This window comes from Lactuca saligna, chromosome 4, assembly GCF_052625555.1.
Source record: "Lactuca saligna cultivar CGN05327 chromosome 4, ASM5262555v1, whole genome shotgun sequence".
NCBI classification, from domain to species: domain Eukaryota; kingdom Viridiplantae; phylum Streptophyta; class Magnoliopsida; order Asterales; family Asteraceae; genus Lactuca; species Lactuca saligna.
In genome coordinates, this window is record NC_136420.1 from 32,106,750 (window position 1) to 32,126,186 (window position 19,437).

The 19,437-nt window shown below is 33.0% G+C and overlaps 1 protein-coding gene and 1 pseudogene across 1 annotated transcript; one reads left to right on the plus strand and one right to left on the minus strand.

Moving 5' to 3' along the window:
- Positions 1–1,438: 1,438 nt before the first annotated feature.
- Positions 1,439–13,941, minus strand: LOC145039444 (acyl-coenzyme A oxidase 3, peroxisomal-like; annotated as a pseudogene).
- Positions 13,942–18,265: 4,324 nt separating this feature from the next.
- On the plus strand, positions 18,266–18,619 carry LOC145039445 (uncharacterized). The gene has a single exon (XM_078987507.1). It carries the CDS (start codon positions 18,266–18,268, stop codon positions 18,617–18,619), a length of 354 nt encoding a protein of 117 aa, XP_078843633.1.
- The last annotated feature ends 818 nt before the right edge of the window (positions 18,620–19,437 follow it).

Here is a 19,437-nt window from a genome sequence, read left to right on the forward strand (position 1 = left end):
AACAACGGAGCCCGTATGCGAAACTTATGGATTTTAGAATATTTTGGCTCAAAAACCGAGAAATAAGTGGATAATATCGGAAATTTTCGCATGGTCAGCACTCAGCCACGTCACCTCGCATGAACACTAGCCGCTCTACCCGGATCCGACACGTGTTGCCTTCCAATTCATCCGAAGCCGCGACCCAACCAGCTTCTGACACGCCTCGCACTCGTGTCCGAACCTCGCCCCTCCACCGCACCGCCTCGCATGCGTGCCAACTCTTTCCCTCCTCTCGCTTCGTGGCCTTCGCTCCAGCAGCCACATGTCCCCTCGTTGCTGACTCCCTCTCGGGCGACTTCGGATCTCTCCCTATAAAAGGGAGGGTTGCGAGATTTGCCGGGTAATTTTGAGAAATTGCCACTTTTTCACCCTTTTTCAATATTTTTAGTATTTTGACTTCCCCCGAAGCCCCGATAGTATTTATAACACCCAAAACATGCCCCGGAGTACCCGAAGACCCCAAAAAATTTATCTTTTCGGTTTTGAAGCCCTACCTTCGCAGAACCCGGTTTTCAATATATTTCTCAGTTTTTATAAAAGAAAGTTATTTATAGTAACGAAGTGTTGCCCAAATTACTATTTTGACCCCCGGTTAATTCAAGGTGAGTTCAATATATATGAACAATTGTATGTTATGTGTTATATGTACAATGTGCTTTCTTGAGATATTCTGGTATTGACTTTGAGTCTTTGGTCATGTAGAGCATGTCTCGTATTAATATTATACCTTTGATCATGTAGAGCATGTCTTGTATTATTTTGGTATTGGATTTGTGCCTTTAGCCATGTAAAGCATGTCTCATATAACTTTTAATATTGGTAATGGGCTAGGTAGGGCTAAAAGTCTGTATATGCTAGCAAAATGATATTCAGAAATTTGTATATCTTCTATGCCATTTGGGTTGAACTTTATTGATGTATATCAAGCATTGAAAAGTATATCTTTGAATAAAGTCTTTGATTGATATGAATGCTTGTCAAATGATTTCACATATGTCTTTGTTGTTCCTCTTTGCTTCTGCCATATTGATGTATATATATGGCATAACATTATATTGTACCTATTATTGAACTCACTAAGCGTCACCACTTACCCTATAAATGTTTAACAATTGCAGGTGATAAGTAACCACTATAATCATATACTGTTGAAAGATTTAGAATAGTTTGTAATAATATTTTTTTTACTTCAACTTATGTTTGTATAAATTACAATATCATGGGTAGTTATGTAATATATAACACTTTGTAATAGATGGTTTGTATCCAGTAGTTTGTAACCTCTTTATCAATGTAAAATATTGCTTTTATGAATATGCAAGTAGCATGTTTTAGAGTAATAATATTGTGAAGTATGAAAGTTTGGGTCTTTCAGAAATACAAAATTTTGGGTCTTTCAAAAGAATAAATCAGTGGATGTAGTGTAATCAAACCCCGCCCTTCCCTTTGCTGCCATAATAACCTGAACCATTTTAAACTTAAACCATAAGCACAAAACTTATTGAGTTCCAAAAAATACCACAAACTTATGTGAGTGCCATGATATCATCATAGTCTTACACTCACTTCCATTGCTACGGTGCCACTGTAGTCATCCATGATATGGTCTCACCATAGTCTTTCATACAAGTGTTATAGTACCACCATAGTCTTTTATACATATGTTATGGTACCACCAGTCTTTCATGCAAAAGTCACAAAGACAATCTAGCATACATCAACACCTAGTGTCCTACATCATGTAGTGAGAAAGTTCACCTGAATCAAAGAGTTGAATCCCAACAACTCGAAGTCCCAAAGAATCAACAACACGAACCGCATAAACCAAATAGAGACGAAACTTCGGTCTATAACTCAAAACCTCCAATTTGACCAAAATTTAAAACATTCAATAATTCAATGGTCGACTGTCAAAGTCAACAGTTAACTGTCAACTGGTACATGCGTCGCGACCAACTCCTTGGTCGCGTTAGGACCACTAAACGCCAAAATGGTCGTGATTACTCATCACAACTTACGTTGTGACACACACATACACCATGTCACGAAGTACGTCCAAACAACTTAATCTGTTAAGTTCTTAATCATTAATGTCCAAAGATTCAAATCTTAGATTTGGTTCTTCTAGAGCTTTGCATGGATAAAGTTTCCAACTTTATCCAGTCCCTAAGTCCAAACTACTTATATCTAAAACCCTAACTCTCTAAATTACAAAAATGACCAAAGATTCATGCATAGATGGAAATGAGTTCCAAAAGCATAACTTTTTAAGACCAAAAGGTCTAAAAAATCTCAAAACTTAAAACATGGTTCTAGATTTTCTCAAACTCCAAGAACCTTCCTCAAGTGACCAAACAAGGGCTTCAAAGCATGGATAATCCACTAAGAAGTAATAAAAGTAGGAACTTTATACCTTCCAAGCTCTAAAAGGTGTAGGAGGTGCAAGATCTAATGTAGAAAAAACTCTTCAACAAATAAGCTCACCTCCATCTTCTAAAAGCACCTCAAAGCTCCAAATACCAAGAACACACACAAAGGGGTAAGGTTTTCTCTATGAATGAATGGAGCTTCAAATGAGAAGAAACCCTATAAGTTAGCTCCAATATATAGGGCTCAAGGCCTGAGATTTAGGGTTTTGAGTCGAGCTATAATCATGTCACGACACCCACTTAACCGTGTGATGACATTCAGAAGTCGCATCGTTGTTTGCCAGCAACCCTAAAAATCAAACTTCAATAAATTCATTATGAAGGCACCACATACTTGGACAAGGGTGTTATATATATATATATATATATATATATATATATATATATATATATATATATATATATATATATATATATATAAATATATATATTTATATATATATATATATATATATATATATATATATATATATTCTAGCGAGTAATAGTTACTAAAGTATAAGAACCGTAACCAAAACCAAAACCGCTAAAGACGGTTCCAAATTTTAGGAACCGGAACCAAAACCACTTAAGATTGTTCCGGTTCCAAAACCGACAGTTCCAATTCGAAAAGCAAATACCATGTTCGGTTGTTCATCCCTAGTCCTCATATTTTGTTATTTTTTAAATGCATTACTTTTTTTAAGTATTGAAATACTTAAAGCATCTATAATGTGAGTTTTATAACTTTTTTTAAATGAAAAAGCTTTTAAAAACTTATCACCTTTCACATAGACTTGGTAATTAACAAAATTTTGAGGGAGACCTTTTTCGATATTTTAGTGGAATTTATTCAATACTTTCATTCAATACCTTTTTCACATAGACTTGGTAATTAACATAGACTTGGTAATTAACAAAATTTCTTATATATTTTGCTTTCATTCTTAAAGAATATGAATTTATTCAATACTTTCAAATATGTTTTTCGAGGGATTTTAACATCTATTCTTAGTATTCTTATAATTTTGTAGTGTTCATTCTTATAATTTTTATTCTTTTTATCGGTCTACTAGTAAATGTTTTGGAACCAATGGAACACTATTATTATGAGAGTGATAGAATGAAAGAGAAATAATAAATAAATTATAGTTGGAATACGTTAATCTCACGAGAATGACCATAAAATACAAGTTCAAATATGAAATTTTCTTGAGAGGGAAAAAACTAAATGTAAATAAAACGTAAATTACAAGCGCAGTAATGAAAATTTCATGAGTGTGAATATAAAATACATAGTTAATGTAACATTATGAAAAATACGATGTTGATGTATTCTTCAAGAATTTGTCATTGGTGATTCTTCAAGAATATGTAGTTGATATATAACCCTTTGTTACTGCGTGATTATATACAAAAAAAAAAAAAAAAAAAAAAAAAAAAAAAAACAAATTATAACCCTTATGGCATTAATGTATTCATCAAGAATTTATCGTTGGTGCATTCTTCAAGGATATGTTGTTGATGCATAGCCTTTAGTTACTGCATGATTATACACAAAAAAAAAATATAATCAATTCTAAAGAATATACAAAATATTTATAATATATATTACATTCTTTTAGAATATGTTTGTCAACCCCTTCCCTTTCTTTTGCCTGTCTCAATAATATATATTGCCTGAATATACTCTTGTTCTTGAAATACTAAATAGCTAAAATATTACATCAGAATACACACTTGTTTTGAAAGAATCTGCAAGAATATTAGAGAAAAACTTTTAATATACTTTTGCAAAAATCTTCCATAATATTTAACATATACACATCATATACTAATTTATGTTAAAAGACAATAAGAATTAAAAAGTTATATATATGTGAATGACATACAAAAATACTGCTATTTTAACAAAGTAATTGAATAATTAAACCAAAAGATAATTTCAAAAACCACAAGTACCTTCATGAAGGAGCCACATGTATTTACCTATTGTACTTCATGTGTAGGAATGGGTTGTGAAGCAACCAAAATCACGTGCAAGAGATTTACAAGAACGTCCATTGATATTATTAGCCAGATAAAGCATCCAAATAACAATTGCAAAAATGATTTTATAAAATCAGATTGTTCCTAAGAATTGATTCACTATTCGATTTTTCAAAAATATTGTTTTTTATCTACCAGACCAAAAGAATGAGACAATTCTTCACATGGGGTTTCACACTTAATGGGGATTGTACCTGATCAAACAGAAAAAAATAGATGATGATCGGAGATGAAGTCGAGTAGCTGTGGAGAAGATGATTGTGGTGGTCGGACGGTGATGTTTGTGTGATGAAGATAGTGTCCAGCGGTAATGAAAGTCATAGGCAAGATATATGTTATTTATATTTATTTTTCCTTAATTATATGTTTTTATTTTAGGTTATTATATGACATTAATTGATACAGAAAAGTCAAATTATCTTCCTACCTTATCTGAATATTTGAAATTAATGGACAAGATTTGATCATACGTTCACACAATAACTACGATTTATATACGAACCTTACTCTCTCTCTCTCTCTCTCTCTATATATATATATATATATATATATATATATATATATATATATATATATATATATATATATATATATATATATATATATATATATATATATATATATATATATATATACACACACGGAGCCAATACAGGGGCTAGCAGGTGTGCTGCCCCCTCCAACATATCTTATTTGATATAAAGAATATTAATTAAAAACATGTATTTTGTTGTTTTAAGCCCATAATAAAAATGAATTTCAAGACCAACGACCCCCTTGTAGCTAGCCCAATTTATTTTACATTGCTTTGCACGATTACAAATAACAAATATATTAATTGCCGCAATTATCAATCGGCATCGGCGAATCGGCTTACGATTTACAAATCATCAACAAAACAAAAGAAATACAGCAAATATATTTAATTATTCTATCACGATTACCTATTTAAATTGATCGGCATGAACTCTCAAAAGGTAATTTTCCTTTTTATTAGTTAATGCATATTTATATTATTATTATTTTTTTTGTAATTTCTGGATAATATTTTTTAGCAGTAAAATTTATAATTAATGATAGTATTATGATTGGTCAATTGATTTCTTAATTTTTATAATCATAGTGTAAATGGTAAACCATGAGTAAAAAAAGGAACCACATATTCTTTTTTCAAACAAAAAAAATGGTAATGACTAACAACCATATTTTGTTAGGGAGAATATTAGACAATTTTTTCTTTATCATCTCTCTTTCAATTTTACAAACTCGATTGTGTTATTTGATTTTTTTTAATATATATAAGCTTTATCATAAAATCCTAGCTTTGCCCATATATATATATATATATATATATATATATATATATATATATATATATATATATATATATATATATATATATATATATATATATATATATATATATATATATATAATGTTACCTGTTGCATTAAAACATTGTTATCACCTTGAAAAGTCAATTGCACATCATATTCGCTTTTTAAATGACCAACATGATTTTATGTCTTTATACCTTGCCCACCACAGGCTTCTCGACATTCCTGACATAAAATTAGTACAACATAAGCTTACCTTTTAGAAAACTGGTAGGACTAATAATAACAGTAATGGTAGTGGTAGTAATAGCAACAACTACAACAACAACAATGTCATGTGTATTTATAGAATTGAAGGGTTCGCATGCAATGCCAGGTTGAAATAGCCTTGAGTGCACTAGAAACAACACGAACTGTTTTAATTGATTTGAGTGTTTTTTTCACGTATATCATCTTCAAATAGTTGGCAGCAAAACTCATAGCATATCTGCCAGATAAAAAAAATAAATAAATAAATTAAAAAAAAAAAAAAAAAAAGATAAAGGTTAGAACAACCTTAAAATATACATAGTAAATGTCAAAAGAAACAACATATATAGGCACATACTATAAATAAATAAATAAAAACTATTAAAAATGTATTAAGAGCTAAATGAGAAAAGCAAAATGTAGTTTATGTTTTGTTCCATTAAAACATTACATTTTCAAATAATATCCTATTAGGGAACTGTGTTAGGATAATTCAAAAAATTTAGGAGTAATGGTTAGGAAATTTTCCTTATTTTACTATTTAGTTATGTTTAATTCTGATAGTCATATTGCACAAGGATTCTATTAGTGTTGGATTATGATTGATCGACAGAGCAGATGGCTTAGGGTTTGGTTTGTGTTGCGGGTAATAGAATATGGTAAAAGTGTTGGTGACCTTGTTGTCTTGATTGATAGAAGAATCTATCAAAATATGATTGATAGTCAAATGTATGGTTGTCAAGACAAGAGGGAATGGAGAAAAAACAAAGTGCTAAAATTATGACAGTAGAAGTTCAAATCAGTTGACTTTGGATGTGGATGTAGATCCGAGAAAAGTCGAGATACAAATGAACTTGTCAAACGGGATGCCATGTTACATGTTACATGTGTTGTGAACAATCAAAAGCAGTTGAAAGAAGACTTTAGATGTAATCGAGGAGGAGGTCAGGTATTCGGGAAAAATCAAGAATCGAGATGGTTCAAAAAGAAGGTAATGAGGGTGCTTATAGGAGTAAAGGAAGTAATACATTGTGAATTAAGGGGGAATGTTAGGATAATTTAGAACTTTAGGAGTACGGGTAATTTAGAAAAGTTACCTTATTTTGTTATTTGGTTATTAGGATTATATATAATGGTTCTCCTGTTTTTAATAAGAGCTTAAGATTTAAGCATTAAATTTCTCTTGTTCCTTTTCCATTTCCATTTCCATTCTTATTTACTATTCTTACTTTAGTTGTAAGCAATGGGTTTAATAAGTTTAAACCCAACACACTGTACTTTGAAATTTTGACTATATCAATGGTAACCTTTTGAATCTATTTTTAGTTACATGGTGCATGTTAACAAGTTTTTGTGTCATGTCATTGTCTACATTGGATGACCACATGTAATATATTATTGACATGACAACATAAAATTATCAAACATTTTCAAACTTAATATTTTCTACCAAAATGATATGTTAGAGTTGCTTTTGGTGTAAGAATCTTAATTTAATGTATAATTTCTCGATAAGATAAAAATGAAAGTACAATATCATAATGAGAAATGGAAGTTTGGGGCTAAAATGGAAAAAAGGAAAAAAAATCGAAGTTTAAAAATCTTATATAAGATTCTTTTGTTAGATCACCACTATATTGATCATGGATATCCAATATGGACAATGACATGACACAAAAAGTTGTTTAAGTTGTGACATTGAAGTTTGATAAATTTTTTGAAGTATAAAATCGTAATTAAAAATAACAAAAAACCATGAAAGTACAATGTTATCATAAGAATAAGTAAAAGTACAAAGCTATTACAAGAAGTAAATGGATAGCACATTGATATTTCTTCCATTTATCCCACATACTAACTAGTAACCTCTTAATTGTCGAGAAAATTGGGTACTTACGTTTTTGCTACAAGAGGTATGAACCCCTTTGACGATTGAGATAATCTAGTAGGAGAACTTCCGGTTCATTTGGTCTAATTGAAAAGGCTCGCCTAGTCAACGAGTACTTTATTGTGATCGCTAAACCAATCTGATAAATCATTAATAGAAACAATTTGAACAAATTTAAATCAATAAAGAAGTGAAAGATCAATAGAAACAAGGTAAAGATAACTAATTGCTATCATGTATTGATTGAAATCACTAAAAAAAAAAAAAAAAAAAAAAAAAAAAAAAAAAAGGAGGGTTTAAAGGGTTGCCAGGGATTCAAAAATATGCAATATGTTAATAGGACGAAAACAACATTTTACCCGTGCAAGAACCATTATAATTTAGAAGTTGGTTCCCCACGGTACATGGAAAACAAAATAGACATTCATGACGGAGATATGCATCACAAGCTTACCGTTGATTTTGTGAATTATATTTAGAGAAATCAATTACATGTTGAAAAAGAAATGGACATATGACTTTGGATGACAATTTTTCATATTAATGTAATTTTTTAATTCCATAATTATGTGATTTTTCAAATCTGATATTTCAAATTCATGCAATGTTTTGATTTTGCTTTTTTATTAAATTATTTTTTCATTTACTTTTATTTACCGAGTTAATATTATTTTTATTTCTATTTAAAAAAACAAATAAAAAGTAAGGGGGGAAAGAGAAATTATTTACTGAAAGGAATTGAGGGAGAGTATGGTGCGAGACAAAACAATGTGTTGTGGTGTTATGTTGATTACGAATTACCGTCTTTTAGAATATGTGAAGTCTGAAGTTAAGTCTAGGTTTGGTTTTTTTTAGAAACGGCAAAATATATTAAAAAACTCAATGCTTAGCAAGTGACTAGGCAAGGGTAAAGAGGAACAACATAGTTTTTAGTTTATTACATGAGGGAAAGGGGGGAGGAATTATACTCTATCCAATTACTGACTCGACCATTGCTCCTGCATTTGAGCCACAAATATGTCAACGATTTGATGTTTTCAATGCCTCTACAAATTGTAGTAGATGCTCCTCGAAATAGTCTGTCATTTCTGATCCTCCAAAGATTACATAGCAGACTGTTGCAAATAGAAAGCGGTTTAATGCGTTTTTTAGGGCATCGACCCCATGAGGCTGCAAAATGAAGTAGTTCACCAACATTATTGAATTCTTCTTTGTTTAATCCACACCATTCAAAAATCTTGTTCATTATAAGTTTTGCGTATGAGCATCTCATCAGAATATGATCAGCACACTCATTTTCACCAATACAAGTTCCACATAATGTCAAGTCGATATCCATGCCACGAGATTGTAATGCTGTAGCAGATGAAATGCATCCTTGTACAACCCTCCAGACAAAGCAAAGCACCTTTATTAGGATAACCTTGCACCAACTGATCAATGGAAGATTGGAAGAGTGTTGTGTAACTTTGTCTAGTCTCCTTCTGATTGCTTCCACTGTGAAACTTCCTTCGGGCGTTAACAAGCATGTCCATTTATCATGACCAGGTTGTAGTTGGCGCGAAGCAATCTCCTGTTTTAACCTGTCTAATTCTGTGGATAATCCTGCCACTAATGGACAAGATTTCCATTCCCAAAAGTTACCAGTATTTACAATACGAGAGGAAACAGAGCATGATTTACGTAATTCTAAATCATAAAGTGAAGGATATTTCGTTTTTAGTTTCTCGTTATTCATCCAAGTGTCCTGCCAAAACATGGTATTTTCGCCTGATTTGATCTCCTATCTAAAAATGTCGTTGAAATTAATTCCAACTCTCTGAATATCTTTCATGGTCCCTGCAATATTTTTCCACACCCTAGTAATAGTTTTCTTTGAGAGATCATCACATGGTTTATTAGAAAGACAGTGAATACCTGTTATGACTTGACTCCAAAGAGATGTTGGTACATTTTTCTAACGCCACCACCATTTGACGATGAGTCCAACGTTAAGTGCATGTATTGATCCTACACCTAATCCACCATATTCCTTAGGTGTCGTTACTTTTTCCCATGATACCCAGTGAATCTTATTTTTCCTTTCTGTTCCTCCCCAAAGGAATTTCCGACAGATTTTTTTGAGTGCATCAATCACTGTCATTGGGGCTTTGAATATCGAAAGATAGTATGTTGGAAGATTGCCCAGGACAGATTTTATTAGTGTTAATCTGCCCCCAAATAACAAAGTTTTTGATTTCCATGACGAGAGCTTAAAATGAAACTTATCGATAATTGGTTTCCAATTTTTTACCAAGTTCATATTAGCCCCAACTGGGACTCCGAGGTAAGTGAACGCTAGGGAGCCAGCTTCGCATCGAAGGATGTTGGCCCAATTTGAAGTTTCAACATTCGAAGCCCCAATACCAAAGACTTTGGATTTGAAGAAATTCACTTTGATCCCTGAAGATGCGTGAAAACATCGCAGGATACGAGCCAGGTTTTTAAGATTGGATCGGGACCACTCACTGATGAACAACGCATCATCGGCGTAGAACAAATGAGAGATCAATGGTCCATTTTCAGGGATTTTAATTCCTTTGAAAATTCCTTTTTCAATCGTCGCTTTAAGAGCTACATTTAGACCTTCCATTGCGATGATAAAGACGAATGGAGAAAGAGGTTCACCATGTCGTACCCGTTTGCTTATGTCAAATTCTTTGGTGGGTGAACCATTGACAATCACTGAAGCTCGGGATGATGATAAGCACCCACTGATCCATGATCTCCATTTATTCCTAAATCCCATTTGAATAAGCACCGAATCTAGAAATCCCCAGTTTAATGAGTCAAATGCTTTATTGAAGTCAACTTTGAAAAGTAATATTCTTCTTTTCGTACGATTTGCCCAAGAGCAGATCTCGTTGACAATTAATGGTCCATCAAGAATGCTTCGTCCTTCCACATAAGCTGATTGAACCTCTCCAATGACCCCACCAATAATGTTCTTTAATCTCGTGGCTAAGATCTTGGTGATGATTTTGTATAAACATCCAATAAGACTAATTGGACGATAGTCAGAAAGGGTAATTGGATCCTTGATTTTTGATGCTAACGTGATGAATGAGGAGTTACATCCCTGAGATAAGGTGTCGTGATCCTCAAAATGTCGAACAAATCTTATTATATCGTCACAGATTATATCCCAGTATTTTGTATGAACATGAATGTGAATCCATCTGGTCCCGGAGCCTTGTCACTGCCACTTGCCCAAACTGCATTTTTAACTTCTTCTGGTGAGATTGGTGATTCAAGTCTCATGGCATCCATCATGGAGATCGATTTGAAGTGAGGACTGATTAATTTTGGACGTATCGGCCATTCTTCTTTGAACTTGCCTTGGAAGAATTTATATGCTTCATTTTTTATTTCATTGACGTCTGACGTCCACCTTCCATTGATTGACAGGCCTATTATTCTATTCCTCCTATTTCTACTACTGATATACCCATGAAAAAACTTAGTGTTGTCATCTCCGTCTGTATTCCATTTGATTCTGGCTTTTTGTTTCAAATCTAATGCCTTCATTTGTTCAAGTTCTAGAATCCTCTGAATCACATGACTTCTATTCATTAGTTCGTTGTCAGATAGTGTACGTTGTTCTGCAACTTTCTCTAATGTGGCAACATTGTTCTTTAAGTTTAGTAACTCATCCGTCTCTTTTTGATGGTTCAATTTCCTCCATTTCTTTATTGCTTCCTTCACGTGTTGTAGTTTAGCTGCAAGGTATTTATCTGATATGCCATATCCCATGAAGTTTCCCCAAGCATTGATAACCGTTTGGTCAATCCCTTCAGTTAGTAACCAAGAGTTGAAGAATTTGAATGGAGTTGGGCCAAAATCAGACGACAATTGTTTGAGCGTGATAGGACTATGGTCAGAGAGTTCACGAGGATGAGCCATCACAGTTATATCACGAAATGCAGACACAAAATTAGAGCAAACTAGAAACCTGTCTAATTTACTTAATTTAGCATCTACACATGACATATATGTGTATTTCTCCGCACACATATTAAACTCTTGTAGGTCAGCCTTGTGAATGAAACGATTAAAAGCGGATGCACTAGAAGGGTAGAACTGTGAATTGAATCTTTCTTCTTTTCTTCTTACAACGTTAAAATCGCCAAATATTATCCAATTGCCAAGTTTGGATAATTTGATTCTAATTAATTCTTTCCAAACAGTTTTTTTTCTCCGTTGGTGATTGTGGAGCATAAACGTTAGCGAAGATTGTGTTTCATGTGACCCCAACCCAATCACCAATGACAATTAGAAAGAATCGAGATTTAATGACCTCCACCTTTTGAAAGCAATGTGTGTCCCAGATTGATATGAGTCCTCCCAATCTACCATTTGAGTCAACTCCTTCTGAGTCGTGATTAGTTGAATCCCAGCATCCATCAATGTTAATGCTAGAGTGGTCCATCATTTGTGTTTCCTGTAGTCCCATGAAGTTTATTTTGTGAGTAAGTTTCAATCTACGCACCCATTGAGTTTTGACATCCACCCCCAAGCCTCTTGTATTTAAGGATAAGCAATTCATTGATCACAAGTTTATCCACCCGACTCACCAAGAATTTGTGCCATGATTCCATTATCATCGTCAAAATGGAAACATTACTGTGTTCCAATTGCCATAGTTTGTTGAAATTCGCATGAGTTAGATGGTAGACTACTTCCTGTCTCCGATTTAAGATCAATTTGACGGTTTGGTTGTCTATTAGGAAAAGGAATAGGTAAATTAGGTAATGGAATAAGGTGAGTAAGATGCGGTGATGAACGAGTATTAGTTTTAATTCTCTTGCGTTTCCTGGGTTTTGACTTTTGATCCACTAGTGTTTGATTTACTACCAGAAGTCACCAATATGGGCTGCTGGAGATGAAAATTGAATTGGTATTGTATTAGGGAAAGGCCCGAAACAGCCACTAGACATAAGGTTTTTTTAATGGGCCCAAATATATTAGTGCCTGCCAGGCAATGTAGATCCCACAATTGGCTCTCCCAATGTTGAATAATTAGGTTCAGCCGCAAGGGTGTTCCCATTAATTGCACTGCCACGATTTTCTTTGTGAACGGCAACGCTTCAGTTTTCACGCAAAAAAGTGTGTTGTGGTGTTACGTTGATTACGAATTACCCTCTTCTAGAATATGTGAAGTGTGAACTTAAAGTCTAGGTTTGGTAGTGTGTAGTTTGTAGCACCTTTGTGGCGTTCATTGCAACAACGGCAATAGGTATCCGGCTAGTTGTTAATGGGGCCATAAAGGCTCCAAATCGCTGATCTGGATCTTTTATTGCACTTAAATATTGCCCATCAGGTGACACGTCAGCAACCGAATTCAACAAGTTTTCTCTTGGTATGCGTAGATTGTCGAACCAGATTCGACCGCTGTCAACACCATTCAAACCAATTTTATGGCCACAATCTGCAATACGAACATTTGGACATATATTTCCATCCGAGTCCCTGATTTGAGCTATAAAAGCATGCACTCCATGATTCACACCATTAATTTCAAGCTGTGAGAAGGCTACTGTGTGTGTAGCATGCTGAAAACACACAACAGGAACATAATTGATGATGATGAATCCAAGTAATCAAGTCTCCTCATCGTCATCTCTCTCTGCTGCTCCATCGACTGATTAAAATCCGGCGAAATAAACACTTTGCCTCCTCTTTCTCTTGGGCAAAACAGGTTGCTCCGCATCATCGGATTGAACACATTGTCGATTTCAGCAATGTTCTGGCCATGTAGGAGTTTACGGAGGGACTTGGTATCGAAACTAAACGGCGGTTCAGACAGTTCCGGTGGAGAGTAGCAGACACATACGGCAGTTTGTAGGAGTTCGGTGGTGGGGTTTTGGTGGTTATTGAGATGGCGGGTTAGGACTCGTGTCCTAAAGTTGACCCGATCCGTTAATGACATTGATGATGATGAATCCGTTGAAGATGAATGGGAGAATAAGAAAATAAAGACATAGAAGAAATGACACAATTTATTTTAACTATTTTTTTAAAAAAAATTATCGGATTTTTAAAAAAAAATTATTAGATTTTTTTTTTTTGGATTATTACATTTAATTTATTATATGCTATATATAATAAATAATATTTTAGTGGATCATTAATTTTTTTAAAGGTATAATATTAATTCTTTTTAATCTATTGGTTCTACCGCGAAGTCTTCGGAATAGGCAAAAGCACTGCATCCCATTGTCGAAAATCGTCAGGACCACCGCTAATCACCTTCATCGGAGGTCCGACAGAAACAATACCAACTTGTTTCACCCAACGTCGCTATCCAGTAGACACCTGCGAAAACCTCTTCACAATCCGTTAGAATCCTTTATATTTGCCACAAAGTCGGTCGTTTTCCACTAGAACCATTACTATTTGAACCACCAAGAAGTCCAACCCAAACACTTCTATTAGTTCCTCCATTTGTTGCCTTTTACCAGCTTACGCCACAACTACCTAGTCAGTTCCTCCATTCATTTCCTTCCACAACCTATGCACAATCTTATAACATCGAAGCTTCAAGCCTGCACTACTTGAAAAGATCTAGCGGTGGATCTGGTGGTTTGAAAACCCTATATCTAACATTGTCGTCATTGATGACAGTGTGGGTAGTTAATTGTTGTAGTTTTGGTTGAGAATAACGGATTATAGGCAACGATGGACGATTTCCAACAAGATGATGTGGCAGCGCAAGGTGGTAGAAAGCAACGAATTGAGAAACTGACCACCAGGGCCGGTCGTAACGGTGGGCAACCTGGGTGACCGCCCAGGGCCCACGACTTTAAGGGGCCCAAAATTTCTCAAATATAATATATATATATATATATATATATATATATATATATATATATATATATATATATATATATATATATATATATATATACACACACATATAAAAAATAATGTTTGTGTATATGTCTTCTAAGGGCCCAATTACAAAAGTAACCAAACTTTAGCCCAATGAAATAACCTCTTTTAGTCTAGACTCTGGAACGCTTTTCGAAGTAACGTTAAGCAAACACTACCGTTTAGGGCGTCTTATAGGAATCCTCATCAAGCGGGAACCAATTAATCTAATTGACACCTCGTGAATCCAAATTGTTGCCTCGTGAATCAACATCAGGACAATGATTCATAATCAGTTATGTCGTGTGACTTCTTTCCTTCTCGTAGTCTCTTACCAGCCTTCACATTATAATCAATTATGTCGATTGAATGCAAAATTGCAAAGCACCCAACGAATGAGATAAAAACCATAAGGTTAGTTATAAATTTTTTTTGTTTGTTTTTTCCTCTAAATATTTTGTTTCTCATTCTGATTTGATTTCTTATTCATGCTCCTTATAGTTTTTATTTATTTATTTATTTATTTTTTATTTTGTTTGTGTATCTGTATCCCAGATTGCTAAATTGTTGGAGACTGGACTGTCAATTCTTTATAGATTCTACCTACTTTTCATATTTTTTACTTCACAAGATAATTTCTTTGTAGATATCTAACTCCGGACTCAAAATTATAAATCCAATACTAATTTTTCTGATGTTTTAGTGTTGTTTCTGATTTTATTTTGTATTCACATTGCTGATTCCTGGTCCTTGTATCTAATCAAATGTTGAAACCATATAGTTTTTTTTTTTTCTGAGATTTTTTGAGACTTAACTTTGTATCTTCTACCTACTTTTTAGATTTCTTTTGCTTAAGAAGGTAATATATTTATTGATATATGGTTCATAATTCAAAACTTTAAATCTAGTTTTAAATTCAAATGTTTGATTGTTTCTATTTGATTTTATTTTGTAGTTGCACCTTGATTTAAATTAAATATGATATTAGGCTTCTACAACTTTAAGATAGAAATCATATATCAAAAATCAGATGTAATATTTTCCCATAAGTAGATAATGTTTAGCGATTGACAAACTACAATGTTTTCCAAAAAACAATTATCTAGAAGCCAAAAAAAAAGGAAGAAACGAAAATTTTCTGATGCCTTCAATTAAACTTATAAAGGATTTATACATAATTTTTTTTAAACCATCGAGTTCGTTTAATTTGAATTAAAATGATACTAGTTTGAATGCAGAAAAACTAATTTGAATTAAAATGATAGTAATTTCTCTTTTAGCTAATGTTGTGGTTATACTTATGTTTCTAATATTAATAGTGATTTTTTGTGGACTTTGTAATGACATGTTTATTTTTGAATTAAATTAAACTTTATTTATTATTCTAGGGGCCTATTTTTTCTTTTTGCCCTGGGCCCACAATACATTTGGACCGGCCCTGCTGACCACGGGTGTTTGGATCAGACCTCCTGGTGGTTAACACGGTAATAGTTGTAACAGAAAACGTCCAACTTAACACGTTATTGGTTGCCACTAAGTCGGTCGTTTTTCTGTTACAATCAATACTGTGTTAAGGAGGTCCGATCCAAACACCCCTGGTCAGTTCCTCAATTCGTTGCTTTCTACTACCTTGCGCCGCCACATCATCTTGTCAGAAATCGTTGATTGTTGCCTACAATCTATCATTCTCAACCAAAACTACACTAATTGACTACCTACGCTATCGTCAATGGGAACAATGTTAGATATTGGGTTTTTCAAACCACCAAATCCACCGCTAAATCTTTTTAGGTAGTGCAGGCTTGAAGCTTTGATGTTATAAGGTTGTGCATGGGTTTGTGGAAGGCAACGAATAGTGGAACTGACCAGGTAGTATGATTTTGTGGCGTAAGCTGGTAAAATGCAACAAATGGAGGAACTCATAGGGGTGTTTGGGCTGGACTTCTTGGTGGTTCAAATAGTAATGGTTTTAGTAGAAAACGATCGACTTAGTGGCAAATGTAAAGGATTCTGATGGATAGTGAAGATGTTGTCGTAGGTAGCTACTAGATATCGACGTTGGATGAAACAGGTTGGTAGTGTTTCCGTCGGACCTCTGATGAAGGTGATTAGCGGTGGTCCAGACGATTTTCGACAATGAGATTCGGTGCTTTTGCGTATTCCGAAGACTTTGTGGTAGAACCAATAAATTAAAAAGAATTAATAATATACATTAAAATAAAATTAATGATCCACTAAAATATTTTTTTATCATATATAAAATATAATAAATTAAATGCAATAATCCAATAAAAAAATCCAATAACTTTTTTAAAAAAAAAAATAATCCAATAATTTTTTTAAAAAAATAGTTAAAATAAGTTAATAATATAATAATATAATATTTATTAATATATAAATATTATATATTAAAAATAGAATTAACTATAATACGATAAAAAATTAATCCAATAAAAAAAATGTATAATAATTCAATAAAATTAAAAAGAAAGAAGAATTAATATATAATAATTCAATAAATTTAAAAAGAAGAAATGCAGAAATCGTCCTTGTAATTTGGTGAAAATAGATAACTACAAAAATGGTCCTTGAGAATAAAATTGTCATTTTAAAAAAGTTAACAACCTAATATTAAAGTGAAAGAAATAGGGACCAAAACCACATCTAAACTATAAAATAAAGATATTTTTTGCTAATAAACTTTTTTTTATACCTTACTCAAAGAAATCGGCAAACCACAGGGATCATTTTTGCAATTTTTCTTCTTATTTTAAAATTCAACAAACATTTGAATGTTACATTTTAGTCCTTTAACTTGTATCATTACTTTTTGTTAGCTTTTATTAATAAAAAATTTAGCTTTTACTCCTATTATTAAAAATATATAACTAAATTCTAATTAATATTTTGAATAACTTATAGCCTATGAATAAATTTCAATATTTAATATACTACATTTATTTAATCGATTTTTTTTTAATTAATAAATATATAAATATTTTTGTTATACTATATTTTTGTTATTTTTTGAAAACTCCGAAATATCTATTCATGATAGCATATCAGCAAAAGCCTGTTAAAAGTCATTTTCACGGTTCATGAAAACTCAAAGAAAGCAAATGATTGAATTGTATAGTCATTTCATTTGTTGTATGATAAATTTCTCTTTTTATCATTAGTTTTTTTCATCAATTTCAACATATAGAATTCTTATCTTCTTCATTTCGCCAATCATGTACTGGAAATAATAATATAAACTTAAACTCTTAAACTATTTCCTCATATATCCTCCATTCAATTGAAAAAGATGTTGCTTATCCAGTGAAACATATACAACAAGATATTAAAAACCTTCTGAATGTTGATGTTTCTTACTGGAAGGCATGGCATGGAAGGAAAAAAGCCATAGAGACTATTTATGGAACATGGGAGAGAGTAATTTTGATGAGTTACCTAAGTACATTACAGCTTTGCAAGCTTCAAATCCAGATACAATTGTGAAGTGGTTTCATAAGCTAAATGACTCCTCAAATGTTGCAACATTCAAGTATGTTTTATGGGCTTTTGGACCTGCTATTGATGCATTTCGTCTATGCCAACCTTTTATTTCTGTTGATGGTTGTCATTTGAAGGGTACATATAAGGGGAAATTACTTGTTGATGTCACAAAAGATGCTAAAAATAATATATTACCTCTTGCATATGCTATTGTCGATGAAGAGTCATCACACAGTTAGTGTTGGTTTATAATGTTAAGGGTTGTTATTTTTGAGTTATAATGCGTCTTGAGGTTGAAGTCTGATTCAAGCAGGGGAGAGTTATAATGCCCCATTTTCTGTTTTATATTTTGTGACATCCCCAAAATCTCGGCCAGAAAAGACCGATTTTCATTTATGTTTTTAAAATAATTTCAGAGTAAATCCTTTTGATTTGAAAGAGTTGCGGAATTTGTTCCCAAAAACAAAACATGATAAAACAACATAAATGAAATGTATTTTCATTATATAATCAAAACTCGGGGTGTCATGTTCCGATACAGACCAATAAGCATAAACGATAACATTACAAGTCATTCAACAAATATATACACATACAGACTTGTAAACAAAACAACTTGATGGTTCATCCATCTTATGCCCTCGCGCCACTTCCTGTAATACAAATAAAACTGAGTGGGTCAGGCTTGGGAGCCTGGTGAGCATATAGGGTTTTCAACCCACAATAAATAATTAAATTATTTTTCATCAACCAACAATAACCCAATTACCCATTCCCGTTATTCTCACTTTATGTCCCTAAAATAACTAACACAAGGGACATAGTCTAAGAATATTTCATCGGGGTGACAACACATGCTTCGGGGGTTCCTCAGCAATATAAGTCAAATAAGGCAACCGTGAGGGGGATGGAATACAGCGAATGAACACCCAAGTTCATTAACACCTATAGGTCATGAGCCTGCTAGCGTTCCACTGGATTGTCTAGAAAAGTCTGTGGTCGTCATCTAAATTCCGCTAGATGACTGGATCAAAACAACATCGAGGCATCTCATCTG